At 36.6% G+C, this 14,040-nt stretch overlaps 1 protein-coding gene across 14 annotated transcripts in view; it reads right to left on the minus strand.

Moving 5' to 3' along the window:
• Positions 1-14,040, minus strand: part of NCOR1 (nuclear receptor corepressor 1) — a 148,219-nt gene that overhangs the window by 71,046 nt on the left and 63,133 nt on the right. For 9 of the 14 annotated variants that reach the window (XM_063110373.1, XM_063110378.1, XM_063110370.1 and 6 more), the window contains 4 exons: positions 12,119-12,297; positions 11,535-11,589; positions 10,763-10,864; positions 2,863-2,990 (listed from right to left, as the gene is read on the minus strand). In XM_063110373.1, the coding sequence (XP_062966443.1) occupies positions 2,863-2,990; positions 10,763-10,864; positions 11,535-11,589; positions 12,119-12,297 (464 nt within the window). The remainder of the gene's footprint in view (positions 1-2,862; positions 2,991-10,762; positions 10,865-11,534; positions 11,590-12,118; positions 12,298-14,040) is intronic. The other 5 variants (XM_063110379.1, XM_063110376.1, XM_063110381.1 and 2 more) reach the window with 1 other exon arrangement.

Consider the following 14,040-nt stretch of genomic DNA (forward strand, 5'->3'; position numbering starts at 1 on the left):
TATATAAAGTACCCAGAACAGTGCCTGGAACATAGTAAGCATCATAGGTGTTAGCTATCATTAAGGCTAAACTCTCTCAGGCTATAACATGCTTATCATAGTGTCAGGTGCTTAAGAAAGATTTAATAAACGGTTGTTTCTATTAATAGCAATAGTACTACAAGTAATACTGGAAGACCATTCTCTGTACTACTCATTTTCCATGGTTGTTATATTTAAAAATAAGGTACTTAATGTACATTTTTGTTAATCAATAAATAGATGGCAATACTCAAAGGCTCAATTATTCTTGCTTAATGGATGCTGCTGATTTTTTTCAAGTTTTATGTACTTTAAGTAGAGACCTGTTGTGGTTTAACATTCTTTCCCCTTCAATCCTAAATTGAAGTTACCATGTAGTTCTTTCCCTTCACTTCTTTATTCCCTTATTAATCTAACTTCTACTATACAGCCTCCTGTTAAAGACATTTTATCAAAAGTCACCAATGACTTACAAACTGCAAAATTACATGACTTCTTCTCAATTCCCACATTAATCTTTCTGCTGCAAATGACACTATGGACAATTCTTTCCTTTACATCCTTTTCAACTTAGCTTTTAAATATCCCAGCTGCTATTCTGGTTCTCCTGGAGACTGCATTTCTCCTCTCGTCCTTTCATATAAGGATTTACCAAGCTTCTGAGCTGGAGCCTTAGAGCTCTCCGAAGTTACCCATTTGCATCGATTCTACTGGGATAACTCTCAATCAGTATCTTTGGACTCACAGCCTATGTCCTAAGATATAGACCATCTTCCCAAATACCTGCTGAAATAGCCACTTGGATTTCCCATCAATACAAACTCAACATACCCCCAAACATGCTCATCCGCACCACTCTGCTTCTTGCTCTACTGTGTTCTCTAATCGTGTGTTAACAGTACCACCATGGTCATAATCACTCAGCTTTAAAGACTTGACATCATCTTTGGCTTTCTTTCTTTTCCTTTACTTCCTATATATGATCTAATGCCATGATGTGGTTATTCCATCTCAGGAACATTTCTCCCACTAATTCCACCAGCTCTACTTCTACTATCACTGTACTTATTCAGTCCTTTAGTACTCCAGTCCTGGTCTTTCATAACAGCCTTCCTGACTCATATCTCCAATCTATTCATTCTGTACTGCTAATGGATCAATACTGTAACAGAACAGCTTTGGCAATAAACCCTCCACCCCTTCTAATCACTACCTAAGTATTCCCAAACAGACCCACAACACAGCCTCCTGAATGAAGTCTAACATTTGAGCTTTCATTAAGGCTCTGCATAATCTAACCCCAATCCACCTTCCATCTCTCTTATTCAGGCACACTAGTTCCAGTCTAATGAAGTCATCTGCCATTTCTCAAAGCAGCACAGCTATTCAGGCTGTTCCCTCTACTCGACCCACATTAACCACTAGAGCTCCTGCATAAAGTCTTCCAAACTATAAAGACAGAAGTAACTTAGACCTCTTCTCAATTTCCCAACATACTTTATTGGTTCTGCTCATTCCTTACTTCCAGGCTTATTTTTCTTTTCTAAATAGTATTTGTACCTTGCCTAGTTTTCCCCTACTAGATCATGAGCTACTTGGGAACAGTACATATCTTACATATTTTTGTAAGATCTAGTTCACACAGGTAATAAATGAATGCTTGTTAAACAACTCAGAGGTTTTAAGAAAATAGCAAAATGATCCCTATGAGCAGAACCATTGGTTATGTGGTACAATAAATGTTTAACCTAAACTAAAAAAATGTTTTTAAAAAATTCTTTTATAGGTAACTTGCTAATGTACAAAATTAGAATGGCATGAATATCTAACTTATAAAATCATGTCTTAGGATGCTTTAGTTCCCACAAAATTAGGTAAACCTTACAAATTTCCAAAAGGACTACAGAAATAATAAATATTAAAAAGGAGCAAACTACTGATACATGCAACAACCTGGATGAATCTCAAAGGCATTTATGCTAAGTAAAAGAAGCCACACAGAAGATCACTTACTGTATGACTGAATTTATATATAATTCTAGAAAAGGCAAAACAGATTAGTGGCTGCCAGAGGCTACGAATGGGGGAGAGAAACTGACTGTAAAGAACAGAACTCTTGGGGCGATGGAAATGTCATACATCACGAGTGTGATGAGAGTTACACAGGTGCACGTGCTTGTCAAAAAGCATCAATGTGAAACTTATTCGATATAAATTATAAAGCTAATCCTTGGCGGAAGACAACCAAACCAGCTACTGAGTGTCCGACCCCACCTGGCCCCTATATGTACAAAAAATCATCAACAGTAGCTGTCTCTGAGTAGCAGAATTATAAGTTAACTTTCATGATATTTTGCTTTCTTTTTCTGATTTCCTATAATAAACCAGAATTACTTTTATAACCAGGAAAACACCACCACCACCACCACCAAGCAAAATCAACAACACTGGAATATAAGATACTATATAAATGAAAACTCTTCCTGTCTCAGCATTTTTGTGCTGTCTGATGCATGCTGAGGCTCAAAAAAGATCCTGAGGAATATTCCAAATCAAAGCTTAAGTTATAGTTAATATAGCTCGTTGACCAGTGTGTACGGCTGTAGCCTATCTCTTCTGAAAAACAATAACTCGATTCTGGCAAATAAGTCCATTAAGCCAGAAGTTATATTTACTGGAACATTCCATATCTTAATCATGTCAACTAACTATTAGATGGTCAAAGCACACATCACACTGATTTTTTTAATCTAAAATTTCATACCTTCAATAGATTCAATTTCATTATGTAAAAATAACCATACACTTAAGTTATTATTTAACTCGAGTTATTGAACTCACTTAGAGTCCTCCTTCTCATCTTTTTCTTCTTCGTCTTTCTTTTCTTCTTCTTTTTTTTCTGTTTTTTCTGCTTTATCCTCTTCTTTTTCTTCTACTTTTTCTTCTTGTGAGGGTCGGGCAATTTGCTGCTAGAATGAACCATCATTTGTAAAATTCGAAGGTAACAGAAATGGATTCTCAAACTGTGATAATAAGTTATAATATCTATCTAAATTTTTTAAATGATTAGTTATAAATCATTTACAATGTAATTGTTGATGATGTATTAAAAATCAGTCTAGTGCTTTTTAACTTTTTTTTTTTTTTTTTTTTTTTAAAGATGACCGGTAACAGGATCTTAACCCTTGACTTGGTGTTGTCAGCACCACGCTCTCCCAAGTGAGCTAACCAGCCATCCCTATGTAGGGATCCGAACCCATGGCCTTGGTGTAATCAGCACCACACTCCGAAGTGAGCCACGGGCCGGCCCCCTTTTTAATGTATTCTATATATATTGTTTATAAGGCCACACACACACACAAAAATAAATGTTCATAGTGTTTGGACCCATTAGAGGTGAAAATGTTAAGATTCCACTTAGAAATCTAAGGTTTGTTCTCTCTTTTGCAACCCCCACATTTAATCTGTCACTCAAGCATTCCAATTCTACCTTAAAATTTGATAACACATACATAATTAAACTATCCCTCAAGTATTAGATACTTAATATGTTCCCAATTTTTTCATCACTGTGGATAATGCTCAAAAAACGTCTCTATGCATTTACACTTATGGGGAATGTCCATTTAATGCAACAGTAGACAGCTATGGTTGTCACTAAGACTGAACTAATTTGGGAAAATACCAAAGATAAAGTAAAAAGAAGCAAAATATCAAATACACAAATATTTCTAAGCTGTAAGTACAGCCATATACATATGTGTATGGACAAAGCCTGAAAGAGAACAACGAAGAAAGTAATAGTCCAGGCAATCAGATTATAGACCTTTTATCTTTGATGTCTCATTTGCTAAAATCATCACTCTAAAAGAAAAAAGTGAAATTAAGTTTGTGTTGAGTGCTATTCTATTCTTATTTATTTATTTCAGAAATTGAGACGGCACAACCCAGTCAAGGCTGAACACAGCTGGTGCATGTCCTCCCCTCTCTGCCCCAGGCCCACACCTGCTTGCAGCACTATCACTAGGTGGCCCAACATCTGGTTATCGGCAGCTGTGTAGCTCACTGTGTCATCATCTCATCAAGCACCAGGACAAAATCTTACTCATTCAGTAACCCCAGCTCCTAGTAGAGGGTCTGAGCCATAACAGGTGTCTGCATATGTTGGATACAGCAAAAATAAAATTCCTTTATTTTGGTTATTTAAAAAGTTTTTATCCTCCCATCCCAATCTTTCATTCTGATCCAAGCTAATATCAATCTTACCTCATAATAACTATACCTGTCCTTTTACCTGTTCCTTTCAGCAGACAACCTGGAATTAACTCATTTATTTTAAGTAAAATGTCCCTTAATTCTTAATAGCTTCCCAAGGTTTTTAACTACTCACCAAAACTAAAACCTGGCTTGTTCCTTAAGATAACGATGACCTTCTTGGTTTCCCCAAAAGAGGTCCCAAATTATGCCTTCTAATTCATGGGGGAAGGAAGAAGAATTAGTATTCTTCTTGGTCCCTACTGCCATTTCCAGAACACTGCTAAACTGTAATTTTAAAAAATATTTCCTTTTTCAGATTTTACAAAATCTACCTATGGTGACTTTCTCTTTTGGTGTTACAACTGACTTCTCAAAAGCTCCCTAGAGTGTATAGATGATCCTATCACACGGCTCACTATGCCTTGCCATAACTCTTCAGATTTCAAAGTGCACATCAATGCCTTTTCTAACATTCTCCCCTGAAACAACATAATATCCCATTAAACTCCTCACTGGCAAGATCACAATCACCTCATCATCAGTGGGCACCGCTTCACTTCCAGATCCTGAAATGAGGATGTCTTCTCTCCAAGAACCACCACCTATGCCCCAACCATCCCACAGCCTCATTGTTGCTGATCCTGCTTTGCCTGCAACATGACCTTCGATCCTTTTTCACTGTCCACCAAGAGCTCTAGTTACTATTCCACTTGCTAAACCACTTCAATTCTATGATTCCCTCACTATATCTGACCTTCCCAATTTCTCACCCTGCCTAACTGCCAGTTTCCCTTTCTTCCAGCTACTACTAGAGAAAACTGAGAAATCAGGGAGATTTTCAAATTTATAACTGCAACCATGAGTAGGTCTGTTTTACCACTGGAAATGTTTTATTCAGTGCTGACTCTCTAGCACACTATAGTGGTCACAAGACTTATTTCAAATGCTAATAAGCTCACTCCACCACAAATGTAGCATCCACTTTTCACTCTGAACCAGTAAGATGGCATACCAGTGATAAAGCCTGCCTTTTGCATAGCAAGTGAGTTGTGCTACCCAGAAAATTGTTTATAGTCCAAAGATATGATGGGGACATGTCAACTCAGCAGAAGGTAAGGAAAGAGGTTCACTGTTCCCTTAGACTTGGACAATACCCATAATCTTATTTCACTAATACTTTTCTGCCTCTAATACCAACCAGAGCTTCAAAGAAGAGTAAGCAATCCTACACAATCCCTGCTGCCTGAAATCCAGCGGACAGCTGAATTCACTCCCTTTCACTGGTGCTGGGGACTGAGAAGCAACAGTCAGTGGGAAGAAGACAGCAGCTTCCAGCTCTGCAGAAAGCATGGAATTGATCTAAAGAAATTGGTGGAGTTGCTGGGTCAGTGTCTGCAGAAGTGTGTGGCACCTCTCCAACAGAAGCTCTTACCACTCCATACTAACTAGGCAGCAGTGAGTGGAGAGGAAGCGCAGCCAGCAGCAACCGGGGACCATACTTTTGGGCGATACGAATAGAGACCTGTAACGACTGCCACTGACATTAAAGAGAGTAAGAAATTACCTCTGGTTTAAACAAGAGGTGGTTGGAATTACTCTTGTTTTGGGCAAATCTGTAAAGAGAAGTGCCAATCCATGTGGTGTAGGATGGAGATTACGGGTTATATAACTCAACCTTCAGCAGGCTCGCTAAATAGAAGAGGTCCGTACTATCAAAAGGAACCCTTCTGAAAATCCCCTAAACAGATGCAGGCGTTCCCAATGGCTCCTTGTCCAGATTTCCCCTTCTCTTTAAACCCAGCACTTGATAGTCAATAAAACGAGTTTCATTCTGTTAGGAAGGTTCTCATAACATAAAACATTTCTGTCAAACAACAAGCTATTCACTATGAATGCAAGAGGGCATTATAAAACAAAATGAAAATTCAAATGAAAAAAGTGAAAGGTATGTCCATTTCAACAGGATAAATGAAGAGCAGGACTCAATACCAGCTGGGTCCTCTTACAGCAAGATCAAATAACAGTTTATTCTGAGATTCATTACTACTATATCTAACTGAACATCTAACACTCATACATATATTCTATTTATATTTGTTAAAATGCTCAGGTCTTTAGAAAACAGACAAAATAGACAAATTCCCACTCAATAGACAATAAGGTGCTGAGAAACAAAATGACTAAATTTAAGAACAAGCAGCAACGCTTAAATAAAAATGTACAAGAGGCAGAAGGAAGGAAGTACTGCTCCAACCCTGGGCAATATTTTCTTTAAAAACGTACTTCAGGCAATAATTTGAAAATATCTTAAGCCTATCTTATCAAAATACACTAATAAAGAATGCCTCTAAACCAAATAGATTTCAGACAAACATCCAAAAGAGTGAAAGCTGCCAAACACCAAAAACACACCATGCCAATGGCAACAAAGAAAACAGCAGCTACCACTTACTGGGTACTCCTGATGAGCTTAACACTACACTCCAGGCACTTCATACATAAACCAGTTCTCGTACGAACCCTGTAAGACAAGTATGTGGAAACCAAGGCTCACCAAGAAAAAGGACCTACCTAGAATTATACAGGTACAAAGGGGCAGAGCATTTTGGTGGCCTAAAGCTCTTTCCACTGTACCCAATTTTTTAACCTGTCTAAAACATTCTTTCTAATGACTAGCTAACAGTCTAGTCAGAAATTCTTCTGACTTCAAAATTACTACATTTGTATAAGTATATGAGGGTACTTTGAAAAGTTCATGGAAAAATAGACTTAAAATATAATATGAATCTTTCTGTGAACTTTTTGAAGACCCCTCATACGCTTCTGAATACCTGTGGGGAATAAAAAAATGTTGTCGTAAAGGGGGAAACGGTGTCAGAATAAAGAGCCAGAATTCCTGTAAAAAGTAATCAAGTATTTGGAAATGAGAATGAGGTTTCTAACAATGACTTGCTTTTACCATGGATGACTAGCAGGTACCACCAAAATTCCATCAGCACAGCAAAAGACTTACTAGATGGGGGTTTATGCTAGAAAACACAGCACTTCCTAAGGGAAGAAATTCTTACTTATAATACAAACAGTATATGTAGAATCAAAAATATGAATCCCTGTCTCATTTTTCTATGATGCTAAGATTAAAACTCATTTTCAGAGTAATACTACGCAAAGTTCCCTAAGGCAACAGCAGGTTAAAAAAAAAAAAAGATCAAATGATATAATCTCTCAATCAGTACCATAGTGTATATATATATTCATCTGCTGAATAAAAAGGTTGGAGGGTTGGGAGTAGGGGCTAGGGAAAGCAATCAAATAAAAATGGAAAGGATCAAGCATAAGCGTCTTGAAGTAAATTTGCCATAATCGCTCTGAGATTACTTCAGGTTCCTCCTGATTTGATCTTGACTGGATAATACAGCAGTAAAGTGATTTTCAAATTAGTTGGCTCTCTATATCCACCAGGGTAAAATCAAGATGGTTGACATGCAGATTTTAAAATTCTTAACCCTGTAACTAAATTCTTTTTTAAAAAAGAAGTCTTTCTGGACGTTTTTCTATACAGCAAATTCTGTATCTCCAATCCAGATCTTTTTGCTAAACTCCAAACTTACGTATCTAACTACCCACTTTACTTGGATGTCTCGCTTGGACATCTAATAGGTATTTGAAACTCAGCCATGTCCAGATTTCCCCTTAAAACCTGCTCCTTCTGTAGGCACGCCTATCATAGCACATGGCAACTCCACAAGTCAAAACTTGGCATTATTCTTGATTACTGTCCTTCTCTCATCACCACAATCAATCCATCAGCAAAACCTGCTGGCTTTACCTTCAAAAATATATGTCCAGAAACTGACCAATCCTGCTGGTTCTACCTTCAAAAATATACACAGAAACTGATTAGTTCTCACCTTTGCACGTTGCCTACTCCAGCCACTGAGATTATTGAAATAACCTCCTAACTGGTCTTCCTGCCTCCTCCCTTGCCTCCTGACAATCTAGTCACAAAAGAGCAGCCAGAGTGACAATGTAACAACTAAAATCTGATATTACTCTTCTACTCAAAAGTCCAATGGCTTCTCTTCTCACTTGGTAGCAGCTATAATGACATTTGGTTTTATAGTATAAGACAGCCCTTAAACAAATATTGTCTAATTTCTGAAACACTGTCCATCTGTTTTGACATAAATAAGTGGAATGAACTATATGAGCAATGAAGAAATGGAGAAAAGATTCTTTTAGTGTGAGATGGTGGTCTAAGTCCATCACTTAACTCCCTCTTCTCCCAAATACTCTGTAAAACAACCAGAGAAATATAAAACTAGAGGAAAAATCTTCCAGGTAATAGCTTAAAAGCTAATGAGGGCAGGACCAGACTGTTAGAAAAGCTGACCAAACCAAAACTGAGCCTATCTGTGGGCAGCTCAAGTTAAAGTGTGGATGGCAAATCTGAGTTCTACAAATGCACACTGGGGCAGTGCTAAGGGAGCCAGCAATTCAAAACACAGAACAAGAATGTGAAGAAGAAAACACTGATAAGGCTGGAACTTAGCAAGGACACTGTACCACAGAGAGGAGTCAAAGAGTGTCCCAGACAACTTTAAGATATAAAACAAAAATTTCAGAATCACAGAAAAACTGCCTGTCACACAAAACTTCCTGCTAGAGCTTTCTCCTATTTCATTATGGCAACAGGCTGCTAATCCTGAAAAGGTAAGGTATAGTAAGTATCACCTTATCCCCTTATATTATGTAGTGTTGAAAATTTTAAACAGTAATATACATAATTTCTGAAAATAAAATAAAATTGGAGTTATAAATACTATTTTGTAATTAGGAATAAAACTAATGTTAAACACCTGTAGCTTAAACTTGTTTAAAACAGATGGTCCCTAGGATCTCTAGCTAAAATGGTATAGAGAACCTTGATTATACTTTCTCTGGGGGAAGCAGGAAGAAAAGCCCTGGTGGAACAGAATTTCCTATCTGCCAACACTCAGTTTGCTCCTCTGCAGTTAGTGTGTCTTTCTGGAGCTCTACTATTATCCATCTCTCTGTCTCCACAATATTGTTCTCATCAGTGTGCAAGCATGCCCCTTTTCCTCCCTTCTCATCCTCCTTAGCCCTACCAACCCACTCCTCTATTCCCCTTTAAAATTGAATTTTACAAACAAGGGTGCACTTGTACTACTGCCACTTCCTCACCATCTATACCCTCTTCAGCTCAGTGTGAAGGTGTCTCTGCCCCACTCACCAATCCACTGAAAACACATGTCTAGGGCACCTTGACTTCACCGGCAGCATTTTACACAGCTGACTAATGAAATACTCCCTATCCTTTTATTTTCACCATAAGATATTGTTTCTGAAGAACATGTTATAATATCTTGTGAGGTGGTAGTGTTCTATAGAAACAATGACCCAGAAAACATAAAAAGGTTATGACTATGAAAAATGAGAGAACTGGGTCAATCTGTATCTGGTGACCAGCACTAACAAAGGAAGAAAGGCACTAAGACCCTGCCACACTGAAAGGGTGGCTGTGTGGGGAAACCAGAAGAGATTTCGGAAAGCTAACAAACAGTCAGCAGCTGTCAGAGCTCATACATGCAAGTCCATCTTGCAATGTCTTTCTGGGTGTGGAGAGCAACCTGTGGTCGCATTAGTGCGGCAGCTCACTAGTAAAGCATACAATGAACTGTGATAGCTGCTGACCAGCTATTTGGGGGAAAACAGTTCTGAAAGTACTAAATTGCAACTGTGAAAACACATACTTGTGGAAAACTACCTTTTTAGGTAAAGTGCTTTTTAAGAGTTAAACTATCTAAATTCCACAAATGGGGCCGGCCCTGTGGCGTACCCGGGAGAGTGCAGCGCTGGGAGCACAGCGGTGCTCCTGCCACGGGTTCGGATCCTATATAGGAATGGCCGGTACGCTCACTGGCTGAGCGCGGTGTGGGTGACACCAAGCCAAGGGTTGCAATCCCCTTACCGGTCACAAAAAGGCAAAAAAAAAAAAAAAAAACCACAAATGAAGTTATTCTGAAACAGGATCACATCCCAAGTATTTTAGTAAAGAATCCTCTACTCTAGTTCATACTATCTTTCTCCCCCTTATCCTATCTGTCCCTTCCTCAGACAAAGTGACTGGTTAAAGATGGCATATTTGGTAAGGTATGAAGGTTCTCCTGTTTAATTACATAATTACTGCTGACACTGAAATGCATGACTCAGATGACAGAAAAGTATAAAACTTTTCTAGTTAATTTTATCACACTAGAAACTTAAAATACATTCAAAATAGAAGACATAATACATTGACTATATATTAACTTCAAAATAATCATAACATTCTTAACACCTTAATTAACGTAACATAAACATCAATCTTTAAACTATACATCAAGTGCAAGACTCCTGTTATAACATTTTTTTTTTCATATTTCCAACAAACCTAAAACTTCCATACAGTAATAAAACACACCTGGTTTCTGCCTCTGCGTTTTCCATAATTTCTTCTTACCAGAGCTTTGTAATTCTCATTTTTCTTGGTTAAATAGTAATATAAAACACAATCAGGAACGCTCTGTAAGGAAAAAAAATTATTTTTGAGAACCCAATGAAATAAAAATTTTTAAAAATCAAACAATACTTTCAAGGAAAATTTCTGGTATTCTCAAAGTATAATCGAGGAGAAACATACATGGCTAGCATTTTAAGGCATGTCTAGGCACTAAACTTATATGTATTATATCTACGACTTTAATAAACAGTTACAGTTGTCTTAATCCAAATTATGTTAAAGATATCAGGAACTATCAGAAACAGTCAAGTATTTTCTTATTAACCACTAAGTAAATTCCCTTACTACACATATGTAAATATTCAAATGTTTCTAAATATTTTGCTCAAAAACACTAAAGCCAATTCATTGTGAAAAAAAATTCAGGAGAAATCAGGACTCTGGACATTTTAATCAGAAATTTAATGAGGTTCAAAAAGCATTGTAATCATGTGTTTTTAGGGAAATACAAGATCAGTTCGTTTTTCATTAACCATGAAAATTCTGTGTTCTGTGCTTAGGATTTCTGTTATAACTGTAATTATCACTATATCAATCACATAAGAATCTTTTCTGTATCAAGCTCTTTGCGAAATCAGTTCTACTTAACTATTTCTGCATGTCAGAGTACAAAAATTTCAAAGTAACAGTCAACACAAGCCTATAAACATTCTTAACACAAACCATTTCTTACCTTCCTTTCCAAGTAGGATGCAATTAGTCCAAAGTTTTTTGGATGCTGGATAAACCTGAGTAAAAAAAAAACAAAAAACAAAAAACAAAAAAACAAAAATACATGCACACACGAACATTTTTAACAACTTAAAAAGAAAAAAGAAAAAATCTCGGGAAAAGAAATATTATGTACAGACTAATTCCCAGTGACTCCTAATGCCAATCTGAGAAACAAATGCAGAATCATTGGAGACTTTTAAAGGGCACAGATTCCTGGGCACCATCCACCAGGAACTGATTGGATTGGTCTGTGTAAAGCACAGAAATCTGTACTTGATAAAATCTCCCCAAAGTGATTCAGATAGCACCCAAGTTTGGGAACCACTTTTAACATGACTCCAGAACCCCAGTTCTTATCTGTTACCTATTTTCCCACCTATAAACTATGAGAAGATCAATGTTCTCTACTTTCTACAGTATCCATTCAAATGCCAACATGGGGCCAAGTATTTATAAAAACAGTTCAACTTACAAGTAAATGCCAAATACTTTTTACTAACTTATGTAAACTTCTATCAGAGAATAATTTAAAATTTAATTTACTTGTCCTTAAAGATCTCCTTCTCGTGGTCAGTCCACACATTCATAAACTGCCTATCTTTATAAACCTTCATAGGGTCCTCCATAAGCCCATTCATGTTAATGAACTTGACCCGTCTTTGTTCTGCATCAAACATCATAGGTGGAATCACAGAGAGCTGCCGCATTTGTTTTTCATTATTCTGCAAAAAAGAAATGCAATTTATATAGAATTTAAACTAGAAATTCAGAGGGTCATAGACCACCTGTCTTAATATACACTAAAAAGACACACATATGTAGTTTAATAATAATTGCAGTGTACATTACACATCTAACATAGAGTAATTACTCATATTTAATAAATATTCATTGAATGAATTAAAGTATCATATTATTTTTTATAATCCACTACTTCGAGAAGAGTTCTTTACTTAAATGAGGCTGATACTTGAGAAAATGAAATTTTAAATCTAAAAGACACAAAGTAACATCAAGGTCTTCAAAGTAGCAACCTGATGAAGCACTTAATTATCAAACAGTCTCATTTTAAAAGTAGTTTCAACATCATCTTAGAGAACAACAAGTAGAAAAATAAGCAAACAGGCATCAAATTCTTAAAGTTATTGATTTTACATTAACTAAACTCAGGTAGTAAGTACTTGCTAATTTTACATAATCTTTCCAAAAATTGAAGACTATTATCCTTAGAATGTAAGCTGGTTTCAACTAAAACTATGTTACATCTATACATTTATTTTTCCAATGTTTAACTTAAGAAGTTTATAACCACAAATTCCCATGAAAAAACTTTTACCAAAATTACCAGTATTTACCCAAATACAAGACAAGGCTTTTTCCTAAAAAATGCTCCTCATAGAAGTGGATACTGCCTAATAATCAAGTCCTAAAATGTCTCTAACTTTATGGGGTACTCTCAATCAGTTTCAACGCCAAAATATGGCTGGGAACAGACGCCTCAAATGACATACCAATTTTGGATGCTTATCGATGTTCCCTAATGGAACTGGTCAAAATGTAAGCAAAGAAACTTAAGACAGATTTAGTCATCACTGCAGAGACTATGGCCACAAATTCTCCAAGGGCTTGATGTCATTTCATTCATGCATTTTAAATGTGATTTTAAAAGCAAAATAGAATAAGTTGTTAATGTTTTAAAACACATACATACATTGCTACAACATAAATATAAAAGCTACTCATCCTGACATTATGCAATATTATTATGTACATAATGTATTTATGGTTTGAGATAAAATTTTCCAAGGACAACAACATAAATGTATTCCAAAAGAAGTGTATCTCAAACCACCTGGACAGAAAGGAACCTGAAGTGCCCTAGAACAGTGCTAGGTAACTCAAACAGTGGCTCTGGGAATGGCAAGGACCCTGACATAACATCACAATGCACTGAAATTATTGAGTAAAACTGCCCCACAAAGTGGGGCACGTATCTCTGTGACTGAATATTATAATTGCCTCTAAAAGATTATGTATATCAATGGACCAAAAACCACTTTGGATCTTCGCGTTGGGAAAAAAGAACATCAGAAGTGAGAATGGAGGAAAAACCACCTCCAAAGGTCTACTGTGATAGTTTAAAAACAATCTGAGATGCATAGTGATTCAAGGAACTGTCAGATATAGTTTATAGTTTTCCACTTCTTCCATGGCTAACATGACTAGAATTTTGAAATATAAGTTGTAAAAACATATGATATACTCATATGCTCTCCATCACGAATGCAAAATAGATTATCGTATCAAAAATTGATAGAATCCTGCCACAAACATCAATACAAGGACAGACTCTGTACAAATAGGCTATTCTGTACAAATAGGACAGACTGTACAAATAGGCTCATCTTGGAAGAAAGCTCACAGAAACAGTGTTTTTTTAAAAAACAGACTACCTCATACAGGCC

This window comes from Cynocephalus volans, chromosome 10 (genome assembly GCF_027409185.1).
Source record: "Cynocephalus volans isolate mCynVol1 chromosome 10, mCynVol1.pri, whole genome shotgun sequence".
NCBI classification, from domain to species: domain Eukaryota; kingdom Metazoa; phylum Chordata; class Mammalia; order Dermoptera; family Cynocephalidae; genus Cynocephalus; species Cynocephalus volans.